The 14,034-nt window shown below is 41.6% G+C and overlaps 1 protein-coding gene across 3 annotated transcripts in view; it reads right to left on the bottom strand.

The window, feature by feature from the left end:
* Nucleotides 1-14,034, bottom strand: part of TCFL5 (transcription factor like 5) — a 240,670-nt gene that overhangs the window by 136,693 nt on the left and 89,943 nt on the right. For all 3 annotated transcript variants that reach the window (XM_029613695.1, XM_029613696.1, XM_029613697.1), the window contains exon 3: nt 4,411-4,600. In XM_029613695.1, coding sequence (XP_029469555.1) covers nt 4,411-4,600 — 190 coding nt within the window. The remainder of the gene's footprint in view (nt 1-4,410; nt 4,601-14,034) is intronic.

Genomic DNA, 14,034 nt, shown 5'->3' with positions numbered 1-14,034 from the left:
TTATTATTGACAGTTTTTATTGACATATTGTAATTTACAGCCTTGGTACAAAACCATTGTTACAAAACAGTTAGAACATCATTAAGAATGCTATCTGAATAACAAGTGTAAGAAAATACAAACCAATAAACGTGAACTGAAACCAATGCGTGCTTGTCTAACTGAAATAGAAAGACATTCAATACCGATAGTGAGTACCAATGACATATATAACCAGGTACTGAATCAGTAAGCATTATAAACCCTTCCCGCCCCTATCCCTCCCCCTCCCCCCGGGTTGATCTGAGCTGCACTGCTATCTAAAGGAATTGAGTTCATTGATGGTATAGGGTCCCTTGAAACAGGTCGTATCCCTCGGGCCATGCAATGTTCCCATTTAAGTTGCCTTTCCAGCCATCCAATGTTCATAAGGCGCCCATGTCTTTGAAAAGCCCTTTATCCTCTGATGTTTATAAGCCGTAATCTTGCCTAAGTTATACATAGTATGAACCTGAGCCTGTATCTCTGCCAGTGAAGGTACCCTACTCTCTTTCCAGAGGCGGGCAATAACACACCTGGAGGCTGCCATCACATATTTAAGAAACCTCATTTGTGCCCTGTTGTCTCCCTGTGTATTCACAAAAAGTAAGGCTTGTACTACAGTGAGGGCTACAGGAGAGTGTAAGATGGTCTCTAGCCAAGTCGAGACCTGAGACAATACAGATTGTATGTTAGGGCAGTCCCACCACATATGCAGAAAGGTACCCTCTGCACCACAATGTTTCCAACAATGCGCCGACGTTCCGGGGTACATACGGTGGAGTTTTACTGGAGTTATATGCCATCGATACAGTAATTTGTACCCATTCTCTATGTGCCCTGCTGAGATGAGCCCTCTCCCCATGTATTGAAATATATCTAGCCAATCATTATCTGAGAATGTACCGGGTAAGTCCTGCTCCCAGGCTCGCAGATGCGCATAAGTGTAATTGGGCTTCCCAGTTAGCATCCTGTAGATGTGTGAGATGATTTTATCAGTTGTATCAGCCTGCCGGCACAATACTTCAAATTCCGGAAGGCCCTTGGACAATTCCAAATGTATAGCCCCTGTCTGATAGAAATGGCAAATTTGAAGGTATGGAAACAGGTCCCTGCTGGTCAATTGATGTCTAGCGCTTAGTTTATCAAAGGGAATTATACCGCCCGGTTCCCAAATATGAGCTAATTGAAATATTCCACTAGCCCGCCATCTGCGGAAGATCGCTGACTGTTGACCTGGTAAAAATGAAGTGTTGTGAAACAGATAAGTGCTATGATATGATACCCGGTCCCCCACCAACACAGCCCTCCAACGAGACCAGACAGCATAGGAACTCCGGACAGTTTCCGGAAGCGCAGAGGTATCAACCCACATATGTTTAGGCTGCCACAGTAAAGCTGCTAGTGGCATAGTCCCCAACACTGCCTGTTCTAGTCGAACCCATAATGGTTGTCTCTCCCTCTTGTGCCAGTCAACAACGGCCTTCAGGTGCGCTGCCGCATGGTACCAATGTAGATTAGGGACACCAAGGCCCCCCTGTAATTTTGGGCGAAATAATACTTTTCTGGACACTCTCAGTTGTTTTCCCTTCCAGATAAATTTCAATAACCGTCTCTGCCATTTTTCTAGCAAATGAGAAGGAATTGCTATGGGGAGTGTCTGAAATAAGTATAGCAGTCTGGGTAGAATGTTCATTTTTAGAACCGCTATCCGTCCCAACCAGGAAATATGATAGCGGTCCCATTCTTCCAGGTTTTGATAGATTTTGTTTATGTCAAGCATTCTGCTCTGTGAGGAGCTGAAATGGGATGGCTTCAGCCATAGCCCGGACAAAACCTGCAAAGGAAAGATCTTCCGGGGGAGACTTATGCCTCTCATCTGGTGGCGAAGGTTCCAACAGGAGATTGCTGGAGTCCTCAGAAGACGACTCTGAAGTACCATCTCCCCAGGAGTCATACAGGCCCTCTTCCTTGCTAAGGTCTTTTGGGGGCCTGCTTGGATGGACCCTGTATAAGCTCCTTGGTCTAGGCACAGAGGTCATCGGGCGCACCGATGGCCTCGAGGGCGGCAAAGGCACTGATGGCACAGAGGATCCAGACGACCCAGGAACAGGATTGGGGAACTCCGGTTGCAGGACAAGCGGGTCCGACGGCGCCAGTGGCCACAGCAAATCTTCCTCCTCCTCGGATCCAATAAAGGGAATCGCTCCGGAGATAGGTATTGGTGGCCGCTGGGGAACTAAGGGTCCCCCGGGGCACCGGTTGCATTGGAAGTATACAGAGTAGGACATCCAGATGCTCTAGCAGGTGAGCCAAAAGAGATGGCGCAAGCTCCAACACCGGTATGGGGGCCATTGCTGGGGGTGATTCGATACCCCGCAGGGCTCGGAGCACCACCATCTGGACCCTGTGGTCCAACTCCTCTTGGAAGTCTGGTGAAGCTAAGACTGATGCAGGAGTAGGAGGAAGAGGCATCACCGGAGCCTCCTTGGAGCCCCGAGGAGATTTGGTGCCCGGCACCAATATTGGTGGGGAACGCCTGGGACTCACGTGTCTGCCAGAGGATGGGGCCTCTTCACCACGGGTTCACTTCTGTGTCAGTATGGCAGCTTCCTGTGCCACACCAGTTCCGGAGCCGTGAGCCGACCGTGCTTGCAGGACTTTTCGCGATGCTTAGCCTGGTCTTTCCCCGGCACCGAGGAAGCTGAGGAGCCCAATGTCTTCAAGAGCACTGACTCCAGAGATGGCCTATCACCGGCTCCTCTCTCCTTGGACGAACCCGCAGGAGGCGTGGATAGGGATAGCATGTCCAGAGGTTCCCCGCGGCCCAGGCGTTGATTCCGCAGATGCCAGAGTGGATGGAGCAGACTTTTTGGGGCCAAAGAGTTTCTCCATCTTATCCAGCCGGGCACAAAGGCCCTTGGGGGTCATCTGATCGCATAGTTGACATCCACGAACGTTGTGTGATGCCCCCAAGCAGAGGATGCAAACATCTTGCAGATCGGTAATCGATATGGTCCGCAGGCACTGGGGGCACCTTCGAAAACTGGACGATGCCATGAAAAACAGCCGGCAAGCGGTCAATTGCCGGCAGCCGAGGAGCAACACGCCGGGAACTGACCGCAATGAAAGGCAAAAGCAAACCTACCACGCCGCCGGAGGGACACCAACTGGTGAAGGAAGACCAGACACCGAAAAAAACTGAAAAATTAAGTAAGAAAGTTGAAGAAAAAACGCTAAAAGCAGAGCTCCACCACCACAATGCAACTAACACCGAGGAAAAAAAGACTGAAGGGGAACCCCGCATGGACTCACAGATAGTGGCATGCTGGGCATGCTCAGTTTGCCAGTCAAACTTCTAGAAACTTTGACAAAAGTTTTCCGTGCCGGGCTCCATCTGATGATGTCACCCAACTGTGAGGACTATCATCCTGCTTGTCCTAGGAGAAGAGAATACGTGGCACAGTTCCCTTTCTTCCACCCCCAAGGAGACATAGAAAATGCCATGCTTTTGAATTCCAGGCCCCAAGGAGACTGAGAACAGCAGACAGTGCACACTAGTCTCCCCTCCCCCGACCACCCAAAAGCAGAGTTGAATCAGCTGATTCTGGTTTGAAGAGGCGGCCTTGTGCTTTATTGGCCAAGGAGGGATAAGGAGGAGAGCTGCTGTAGAGGATGATTTTCCAGGGAGAAGAGAGGCTCAAGAATAACCAGGGATAGGGGGTTAGACTTAGTGGCTTTAGGACCACTGGTGGGAGGGAATACAAGGACAACTGGGGAATTTACTGTAAGGGAACGGAGCTGGAGGATCAGGATCACTAGGGCAGAGAGTAAGAGGGGGTTTAGAGCAAAACAGCCCCATTCTCTCTGTTGCCTTCTCCTTACCCCACTGATCCTGCATCCTCCAACCCCAGCTGCCCTTGACCTATCAGAGCTCATCGAGCATGTTAAAGATTACGACAAATATGTTTGGGTAAGTGTGTGTGTGAGAGAGAAAGTTCATATCCGGCCCTGGTCCTACCCCTTTGCACAGGTCATAACTGGCCCTGGCCCCACCCATATCATTCCGCTCCACAGTTCTGCCTCTTTATCTACAAATTAAGCTGTTCATTACTTCATAGAAGAACAAGATTGTTTTATATACAAACATCCATAATGAAAACATGAGAAAAAAAATTAAACTTGTTATAAACTGGTCAATTTACTTTGAGAATTATATCAACTAATACAGCCAGTAACGGAATAATACCTAATTTTCAGCAAAATACACAAGTTTTTCAGACTAGAATATGGAAAAATGCACAGGTATACATACTGCACACATGCACATTTAACACACAATTTAAAGAAATAATATAAACTAAATTAATGAAAAGCAACTAGATACATTACCTCCTACTTTTATCCACACTTGTTCAGGTAAAGTCTTATTTCTGCTGCCTAATGTTTGTTTAGTTGATTCAATTTCTTGTTGATATGAGAAGGAGAAAGTTCTTGGCAATGCTAACTCTTGGTGCTTGGTAGCCTCTAATATGGGACAAGGGTTTCCAGCACTTTGGAAAACACTCCCAGAAGAGTTAGTCTGAAAGGGAAAAGAACACACTTTTTTTTTTTTAATTTGGACATTATACCTAAACTAGTAGTGCAATTCTGTATAAGCTTTGTTTAATTCTGCCTAGGTATTTCAGTTTCACTGATGCAAAACATGGGCTCAGTGAAAAAATTAAAACTTACCTGATAGTTTTTTTTTTTTCCCTTTTATTTCTACTATACTGCTCCAGAACGATTGGGGTTTTGTCTTTACTTCCTGCTGAAGGAGGCAGAGAGTTTTTTTGTATTTATATCACCTCTACTATTAATTCTATGAACGGAACCTGAAAAGTCAGTATCCTTCTGACAAAGATAACAAAAACCTTTGTGCAATCTATTTAAAAAGCAATAAATGAACTCCTCTTTTATTATTTGTTATTTGGGTGGGTTTCTGGACTGGTGTATCAGCAATAAAGGAAAGAAAATTATCAGAAGTTTCATTTTTTTCTTCCTTGTCTTTCTGCTTCACCAGTCCAAAATGACTGGCATGTACCAAAGCCCAACTATCCTAGGTGGGAGGTTGGCAAACCCACCTTTAAGGCATTTGCTCCATAATCCATGTGCTTCCTTGGCGGACACACTCAATTTATAGTTTTTAATGAACATGTGCAATGATGATCAAGAAACTATTTAACTTTCTGCAAGAATTATAGCACTCGTTTCTGCCCATGGTCAGCTGTGCTCTTATGAAGTGTGAACTGAATATTTCCTTTAAAAAAAAAGATTATGGCTGAAACAGACCTTTAATGCATCTTGCAATTGTCACCTTAGATGCTATTTCTCCTTTGTGTTGACCTCCAACAACTATGAAAGGTATTTTTAACCTCCAGCTACAAGAATTAGCTGAACTAAGAATATTAATGAAATTGACGATTTTCCTTCTCCTTAAATACTTTTGAAAATGCCAGCAAGTCAATGGAATTTTGAAAACAGCATCCTAGATGAACCTTATAAAATGGGACTCAACACAATACTGACTTTCAGAAATTAGTCTTGCAGTTCTGAATGACTACAAAAAAAAGACTATCAATGTTGCATACTTTCAGATTTTGACCTTGTTTCCTGAAGGACTGTATTCTCCCTTTGACCTATGAGCTTCAGATGTCTTGAACAGAATCCTATTTTATAGTCTCAGTAGTATTAAAGGCTAACTCTCCTCTATATTCTGCCCTGCAATTATAAATGCAGAAATTCAAAGCAGATTGATTTCTACCCATGATAAAAGAACCAGTCTCATATTTGTTTACGTAATACATGCCACAATTGAGTTATTACTCAATATTCTAACAGTTTTTCTCTAACAATTGAATGACTTTTTACAGAGCACCCCTTTCCTTACGAACAATGCAAATGTTTTTACTACTATCCATGGCTTTGCTTTTAATAAGGATTTTTTTTTTTGGTGCTGGAGGCTCCAATGAGAGAAAACAACATAGGGATCTTGAATGTACTCCTGCCCAGGGATTCAACCTAGGTATGTATCCATTGTCCAAAGTAGATGAAAAGAAATGCACTTGGTGCTTCTAACAGAATGAGTCTCTTCACCTAACCCAAAATTTTGTCTATTCTCTTATCTGTTTGATAAACTCTCCCTTTGATAGTATTGAAAGTTGCTCCATAAAATTTCCATGGATTGGGAAGTTACTTCATTGCCCTTTTGCATAACTGACTGTCCATGCTTTTCTCTCTAGAAAACTTCCACTATATTGGAAAATCCCATTATCCCCTTCTGAAAAGAATTAGCTTTGATTAAGCAAAAACATCAAAATATGGGAATACTATGCCCATTTCATCTTTAAGAAGACTGTTACTAATAATATTACCTTGCTAATGGCTCTCTGAGTAGTTAACTTGTAAAACTATGTCTGACTTTCTGACATACTACTCAGCTGTAAGCTATCAATCTAAGTACCTGATTCAGTAAGAGTTTTTCCCATAGACATAAAATGGGAGAAAAGCTTCAATGAATCTGGCCCTAAAAGAGGGATGCTGGGAATCTGACGTGCCATATAGGATTTAAAACATATAAAATTAGAAGTAAATGGTGGCACTGTTCATTAAGGATAACATGGTGGCAAATAAGTCATGGGAAATGCAGAATGGAGTATGACCTTGTGTTTATTTTAATTTTCCTACAAAGACTCCTGTGGGTGCTATGACAACTTCTTGCCAATATATGAATATTATATTGTCTATATCTCTAGAAATGTAATGCCTCATAAATAGGACTTTTTCTTTTCTTTTTTTATATTTACTCCCTTTTCAATACTTTAGACTAAATGCTGCAGGCATTGTTGTTGGATTATTGATTTTGATAATTGGATGCTTTGGTAATATTGATAAAGTTTGATTAGGAGCTGGTTTCAAAATCAAACACTGACCTTCATCTTGGAACAAGCTACTGAATTGTTATGCAAGATTTTCCTGCAACATAGGAATCAATTGCTCCTTATTTCAAAACTTATAGCTTTCTTTCTTATATGGCTGAAAGTTGAGCTTCATTAGATGCCTGTGACAGTTCAGTGCTATGAATTTTTATATATATATATATATATATATATATATATATATAAGTAACTCATTATCTTTACTCATATTCTGAAATATCCTTGTAACTTACTCTGTTTATGATCCATGCACTACATATGTAAATTGTCCTATACTGATCAAATCTTGTAAACCGTATATACAACTAAATAAATACTGTATAATAAAAATTACTATAAAACAAAAAAAAATTTGTGAAAGTCTTGCATGCCAGAGGAGTTGCTTAGATTTGGGCCATGAAGTTGTTAAAAGGTTGTATTTGCATTAAAAGTTTGTTTTTTTTGAATATATTCAAAGGCAACCACCTCAAGATACAGTGCCAACAGTAAGGGATTAGGAAAGAACAAAGGCCAGCAAGCAGGATTCTCAGGAGCCCAATTCTGAAGAAGCCCATTAAGCTACGACATGCCAGAACTGAACTGACATTCTCAGCTTTGGTTGTAGCTATGGAGTCAAATGGGCATTTTTTTTTATTCACACTTTATTAAGTTTTCATTTAAAGCAATCATACATCTTACTTTAAAGTAAAGATATGTAACAAAACCAATTTCACCTTAACATACAAAATAGCAAATATCTAAATACAACCTTTTCTGAGAGGTATAACAACATGATAACTAAGAGGCCCGTAAACCTAGGGAAGTAAATAAAGGAAAATCTATACAAAGACAAACTGGCTTACCGGAATCGGTGGAATTTTTTTAAATGACTATCAAGGGTTCTGTTACTCAGGGTTGATGTTCACTTCCCTGGCGTTCAAAAAGGATCTTAGCTGTTCAGGTGCTGTAAATACAAAACTCATCTTTCCCTCGTACTAAACATCTGCACAGATATTTTAAAACAAATGTATAACCTAAATTAAGTACTGTACTTGTGTTCTCATATTCAAAAACTCCCTTCTCCTTAATTGGGTAGCTCTGGCAAAATCAGGAAAAACATTTACAATTTGACCATAAAACATAGTAGGAAAATTATTTTCTCATAATATCATTAATGTATTTCTCAGACACAAACGACAATAAGAGTACCCCTCAGTCTAATATCTCTAATCCTGAACTCTCCAGGAATTGTGTTAAATTATCAAGGGCTTCTAATTGGTTAACTCCATTATTCCTTCCCCCTTTGGACAAGAAATAAGCTTTATTAACCATAGGAAGTTTAAACTCAAACTTTAAATTTTCCATAAAGAATTATTTTTAATGTAACAGATGAATCCTCTCCTAGGATACGAGGAAAATTCAAGAACCTTAAGTTAAAGTGTCTCATGTAGTTTTCCAGGGATTACAGTCTTTTAGACTGGATTCTATAATCTTTTATCAGCTTCACGTTCACCATTTGAGCTTGTTGTAAATTTTGTTCCATTGAGTCCGCTCTAGAATTAAGGTCCTTGATCTGGCTTCCCAAATTCAGGTTCATGGAGTGCATTTCTGATTCAAGTTTTAACTAGCCCAGCTTGGCTAGCAACCAGATCCCACAATTTATTCAGAGTCACAATAGTTGGTTTTGGGGGCAGTTGAAATGTATCACCCCCTTCATGAGCCCTCAGAGGCTCTGGAGACACCACTGCCTGTGCTGCTGCTATTCTCCTCTCTTCCTCCAGAAAGTCAACCAGCAAAGTAGGTGTCATAACTTCGCCTGGAATCCTTGTCGGGGCTGTTTCCAGCACACTGGAAGGAAAGTTGAGACTGCAAAGCTACTCCTCCATCTCGAGTTTCCCCTCCCGTCGACGGGGTGATGTCATCTCTAGGCGCTGCCTCCCACGGCACTGGAGGCGGTGGGGGTCAATAGTTCAGGGGACTCAGCGTGGTTTCCCCATAAAGCGATGAAGGTCCCTCTCCACTCGCTGAAGCAGGAGAGTTCCTCCCGTTTCCACCGAAATGGTGGCAAAAGAGGTGATCCGCTGCTGTCCTGTAGGTAAGGGGGGAAAACACTCACCTTACCTTCTCTCTTTGGAGGCATTATAAGAAAAGAAAAACACAAACTCAGAGTCCCTCACTTGCAGCCGCTCACGCCGCCATCTTGGCCTCTCAAATGGGCATTCTACGACATGTGCTCGTGTTCTCCCAATTTGTCTATGTTGGCTTGCACTTCTGAGAAATATAAAAAAGGCCATCCACTACCACATCGTAAAAAGATATACTTTTATAATATGAAGATATCCATAGATTGCCTTGTTTGCACAACTTAAAGGAAATCAAATATAAATGTTTCCTCTGTACCTTTTTTTTTGATGCACCATAAATAGCCCACCTGGAATTGGTAAAGGAAATTTCTGTTTGGAGAGGAAACAGATTTAATTTTATAAAAACTTGTGGGTCTCAGAGAACGGATCCTTACAAAAGCAAGGTATGCAATTTTCAAAATGATAGCTGAAGCCACTTCAACTATCAAGATGTCTCCTTGATCACAGGGTAAGAAACATAACATAAGAAACATAAGAAAATGCCAGACTGGGTCAGACCAAGGGTCCATAAAGCCCAGCATCCTGTTTCCAAAAGTGGCCAATCCAGGCCATAAGAACCTGGCAAGTACCCAAAAACTAAGTCTATTCCATGTAACCATTGCTAATGGCAGTGGCTAATCTTTTTTGAGATGCGGCGACCAGAATTGTACACAGTATTCAAGGTGGGGTCTCACCATGGAGCGATACAGAGGCATTATGACATTTTCCGTTTTATTCATCATTCCTTTTCTAATAATTCCCAACATTCTGTTTGCTTTTTTGACTGCCGCAGCACACTGCACCGACGATTTCAATGTGTTATCCACTATGACACCTAGATCTCTTTCTTGGGTTGTAGCACCTAATATGGAACCTAACATTGTGTAATTACAGCATGGGTTATTTTTCCCTATATGCATCACCTTGCACTTATCCACATTAAATTTCATCTGCCATTTGGATGCCCAATTTTCCAGTCTCACAAGGTCTTCCTGCAATTTATCACAATCTGCTTGTGATTTAACTACTCTGAACAATTTTGTGTCATCTGCAAATTTGATTATCTCACTCGTCGTATTTCTTTCCAGATCATTTATAAATATATTGAACAGTAAGGGTCCCAATACAGATCCCTGAGGCACTCCACTGTCCACTCCCTTCCACTGAGAAAATTGCCCATTCAATCCTACTCTCTGTTTCCTGTCTTTTAGCCAGTTTGCAATCCATGAAAGGACATCACCTCCTATCCCATGACTTTTTACTTTTCCTAGAAGCCTCTCATGAGGAACTTTGTCAAACGCCTTCTGAAAATCCAAATATACTATATCTACCGGTTCAGTAGCAAACCAAACACACTTATGCTGGAGTCTCTGCACCTTGCCCCATAGTTTTTACAGATTTGAATGCTTGCTCAATTAGTTTTTCCCATTGAATCTGGCTAAGCAGACAGCTGTTGTCTACTGCAGAATGAATGCTCCCTCCTGCAACACACCATAGAGAATACTTCCTCAATGCGGCTGCATAGGAATTGAGCTCTTTCATACTTAAGGTTAAACTCTGAAAAACTGAAGATATTCTCTTTAAAGAGGAAAGGTTTTTGATGCTCCTAAAGAGCCTTATTTTATGGTATGCTAATCTGGCACTATAGCTCTTTATTATTTTATATTTTAAGTGAGCAAAGCTTTCTTCAATTTAAGCAGAAAATAGCAACTGTAAAAGAATAAGGAAAGCTCAGATTTTCTTTTCTTTACTTTGATATAGCTGAATTCTTATCATAATGCTCTATCAAAAATTCCTACTATGTGGTAGGGATCATAACTTAAAAAGGGTTTGCAGCTAGTGAAAAAACTCAGATTACCTTCAACTTGCATCACTAAATTGAATTCTTTTCAGAAAATTCTACCATTACTTTCTACAATGACTTGAAAAGCACTTATTGACTATGAAAGCTAACATTTTTATTTGCTTTTCTTAGAGAAAGTCATTCTCTTAGTACTAAGCTCCTCCGAAACCTCTGCTGTGAGATAGGGAGCATAACTTGGAAAAGGCTCATATCTCTCTCCCACAGGTACAGAATTGTTTGTATCAAGAGAAATTTCCTAGGCACTGGCTTTTCAGGTTTCGTTCATAGAATTAGTGGTAGAGGTGATTAACAAAAAAAAAAAAACCCTCTGCTTCCTGGCTTGAAGTGAGGGCACACACCAATTGTTCTAGACTGGTGTGGCAGAAAGACAGGAATAGCGGGAGGAAGTGACATCATCTAAGCTGATGGCAGCTTAACTCACGAGCTTCCTTGACACCTGCTTTAAAATTGCAGCTACAGGAATCATTTTCATCTATATTTGCCTGGACGATCACAGATTTTCAATAAAGAACCTGCGGTGATGGTGGCGAAAAGAAAGTCGGTCGACTTCCAGCGATTCTCTTACAAAAAAACAGGAGAGACGGGCCTACCGGACGGAGCGCATGGCGCGGATGCAGAGAACCAGCTTTCAGAGGCTGAATCAGACGACGCATTTAATTTAGCCTCGGAGGAGGCACTGACCCGCGCTGATTTTAGAAATTGGTTTAGCAGCCTGAGAGGAGACCTTAAAAACTACAGGACAGAAATGCACGAAATGCTTGATGATTTTCGTGAAGAACTTAATTCTATGGGTCATACAGTGGATGACTTGGATATTAAATTGGACACTCAGACTGAATCTACAAAAGTGTTACAGGAGGCTTGTTCGGAACTCCAGGAGGAGAACAGTACCATTAAAGCAAAACTGGCAGACTTGGAAAATAGAGCCAGGAGGGGTAATCTGCGATTCCGTGGATTCCAAGAAACATCAGAAAATGCCAACTGTGAGCAAATCATTCTACGTTTCTGCAAGTTCTTATTGAGCAAAGATGGCGATGAACAGACTATGAATATGGAAATTAAACTGGATCGTGCGCATCGCACATTGAGACCCGCGGGTACCAATAAATCCCGTGATATAATTGTATGCTTCCACGAATAGTCACAGAAGGACAAAATCACAAATATAGCCAGGAAACAAGTTAGGTGGACATGGGAAAATCAAGAAATATCAGTGTATGCAGATCTCTCCCAGGCCACCCTACAAAACAGATTGGACCTTCAGGAGGTGACTCAATTTCTGCGTAAGGAAAATATCAAGTATCGATGGCTACATCCCTTTGGACTTGCATTCACGTGGGAAGGGGTGTCTTCTCAAGTGCGAACTCTGGAGGAAGCTATACCCCCTCCTGAAGGATAAAGGATTTAAACCGTCATCCCCGCCAGGACCTAGTGCTAAGACCTTTCATCCTAAAGGCCAACATCCACGCTGGCAAAGAGCTACGGCACGGAATAGCAGATTGAAAAGACATTCTGATGCAGCTATGCGGGTAGCAGAAGTCCCATGAGAAATACTTTTGTTTTCCGCTAACCTCATTGAGGTCTTCTCTCTTACACTTCGGGACTGATGGCTGTCCAGTCTGGAGAACTATTGCTGGGTATCGCTAAATTCATAGGGGCCATTGCCCTATGATATTCCTATGTTGCTGTTATATATGTATAATTCCTGTTCTGTTGTTTATCATGGGTTACAAGGGGACGAGATGTTAGATATTATCTTCCTCGCTATTGTCGGGAGCTATGGATCTGCGGGGAGGTGAATGCAGACCTATACTGGGGAATGGGAGGGGAAATGGGAAGATAACACTGGGATTCTATCCATCTGAGTTTGAGATGTTCCTATTGAGTACAGGTATAGTGTGGGTGTTTGGCATCCGATATGTTGGATTTTTGATTTTTATGCACTTCTCTACTGATCTTGTTTATTATGATATAATGGAAACCGGGCTTACCATTCTGAGGGGGATGTGTAGGGATAGAGGAATGGAGAGTTGGAATCCTAAATGGCTACAATCCGGATAGGTTCCCTAAATGTAAAGGGGCTTAATACTCCTTTTAAAAGGAGGTTACTATTTACCGAACTGGGTCATTTGGGTATAGACATTGTGTTCCTTCAAGAAACACACTTGAAGGCCCACTACGAAGCTTTAATGAAAAATCAAGCTTATCCATTTCAGTATTATGCTCCTAGTTCCAACAAAGCATGTTATTCTGGTGTGGGGATCCTCTTTGCACAGAATTTTGTATATGACTGTCAGGTGTGTATTAAGGACCCTCTGGGCCGGTATATACTTTTGGTCATATTGGTAGACGGGATAGCCTACACATTAGTAAATATCTACGCCCCCAATATGGATCAAGGTGCATTTATTGCTAAGTTGCATCAACTTCTCCTAACTCATAGCAAAGGTGAGCTGCTCATAGGAGGAGACTTTAATCTAGTTCGTAACCTGAACATTGATACTTCTAAAGGGCATGTCTCTATCCCAAGGATCCCAAGATTAAAATTACAAAAATTTATGGATCATTGGCAGCTTTTAGATGTATGGCGAAATCATTTTCCTCACTCTAGATCCTACACCTATTACTCTGCAGCCCATTTATCACACTCTAGAATAGATTATTTTCTTTCTGATAGAGGGTTGTTTAATCACATCACTAAAGATGATATTTTACCAATTGCCTGGACAGATCATGCGGCTGTGGTAGTCGATGTTCAATTCCAGAACCTCGATAAAGGGACTAGATTTTGGCATCTAAATGAGTCTCTCCTTAATGATGAAGATTATAATACAATTCTAATTAGTCATATTTTGGAGTTTTTCCACATTACTGATACGGGAGAGACATCTCCACCAGTGGTGTGGGAAGCTTTTAAAGCATACTTGAGGGGATTCTTGATAGCGAGAGGCAATTATGTTAAAAAATGTAGACTCCAAGTCACGAATGCCTTGAGAGTCCAACTAAAATCCCTTACTACTCAGCATCAAACAAAAGGTTCTGGGAAGGTATTTACTCAATTGACTAAAACTCG

Source organism: Rhinatrema bivittatum, chromosome 8 (genome assembly GCF_901001135.1).
Source record: "Rhinatrema bivittatum chromosome 8, aRhiBiv1.1, whole genome shotgun sequence".
NCBI lineage: Eukaryota > Metazoa > Chordata > Amphibia > Gymnophiona > Rhinatrematidae > Rhinatrema > Rhinatrema bivittatum.
Note: the sequence above shows the minus strand (reverse complement) of the source record. Positions and strands in the feature narration are given on the sequence as shown.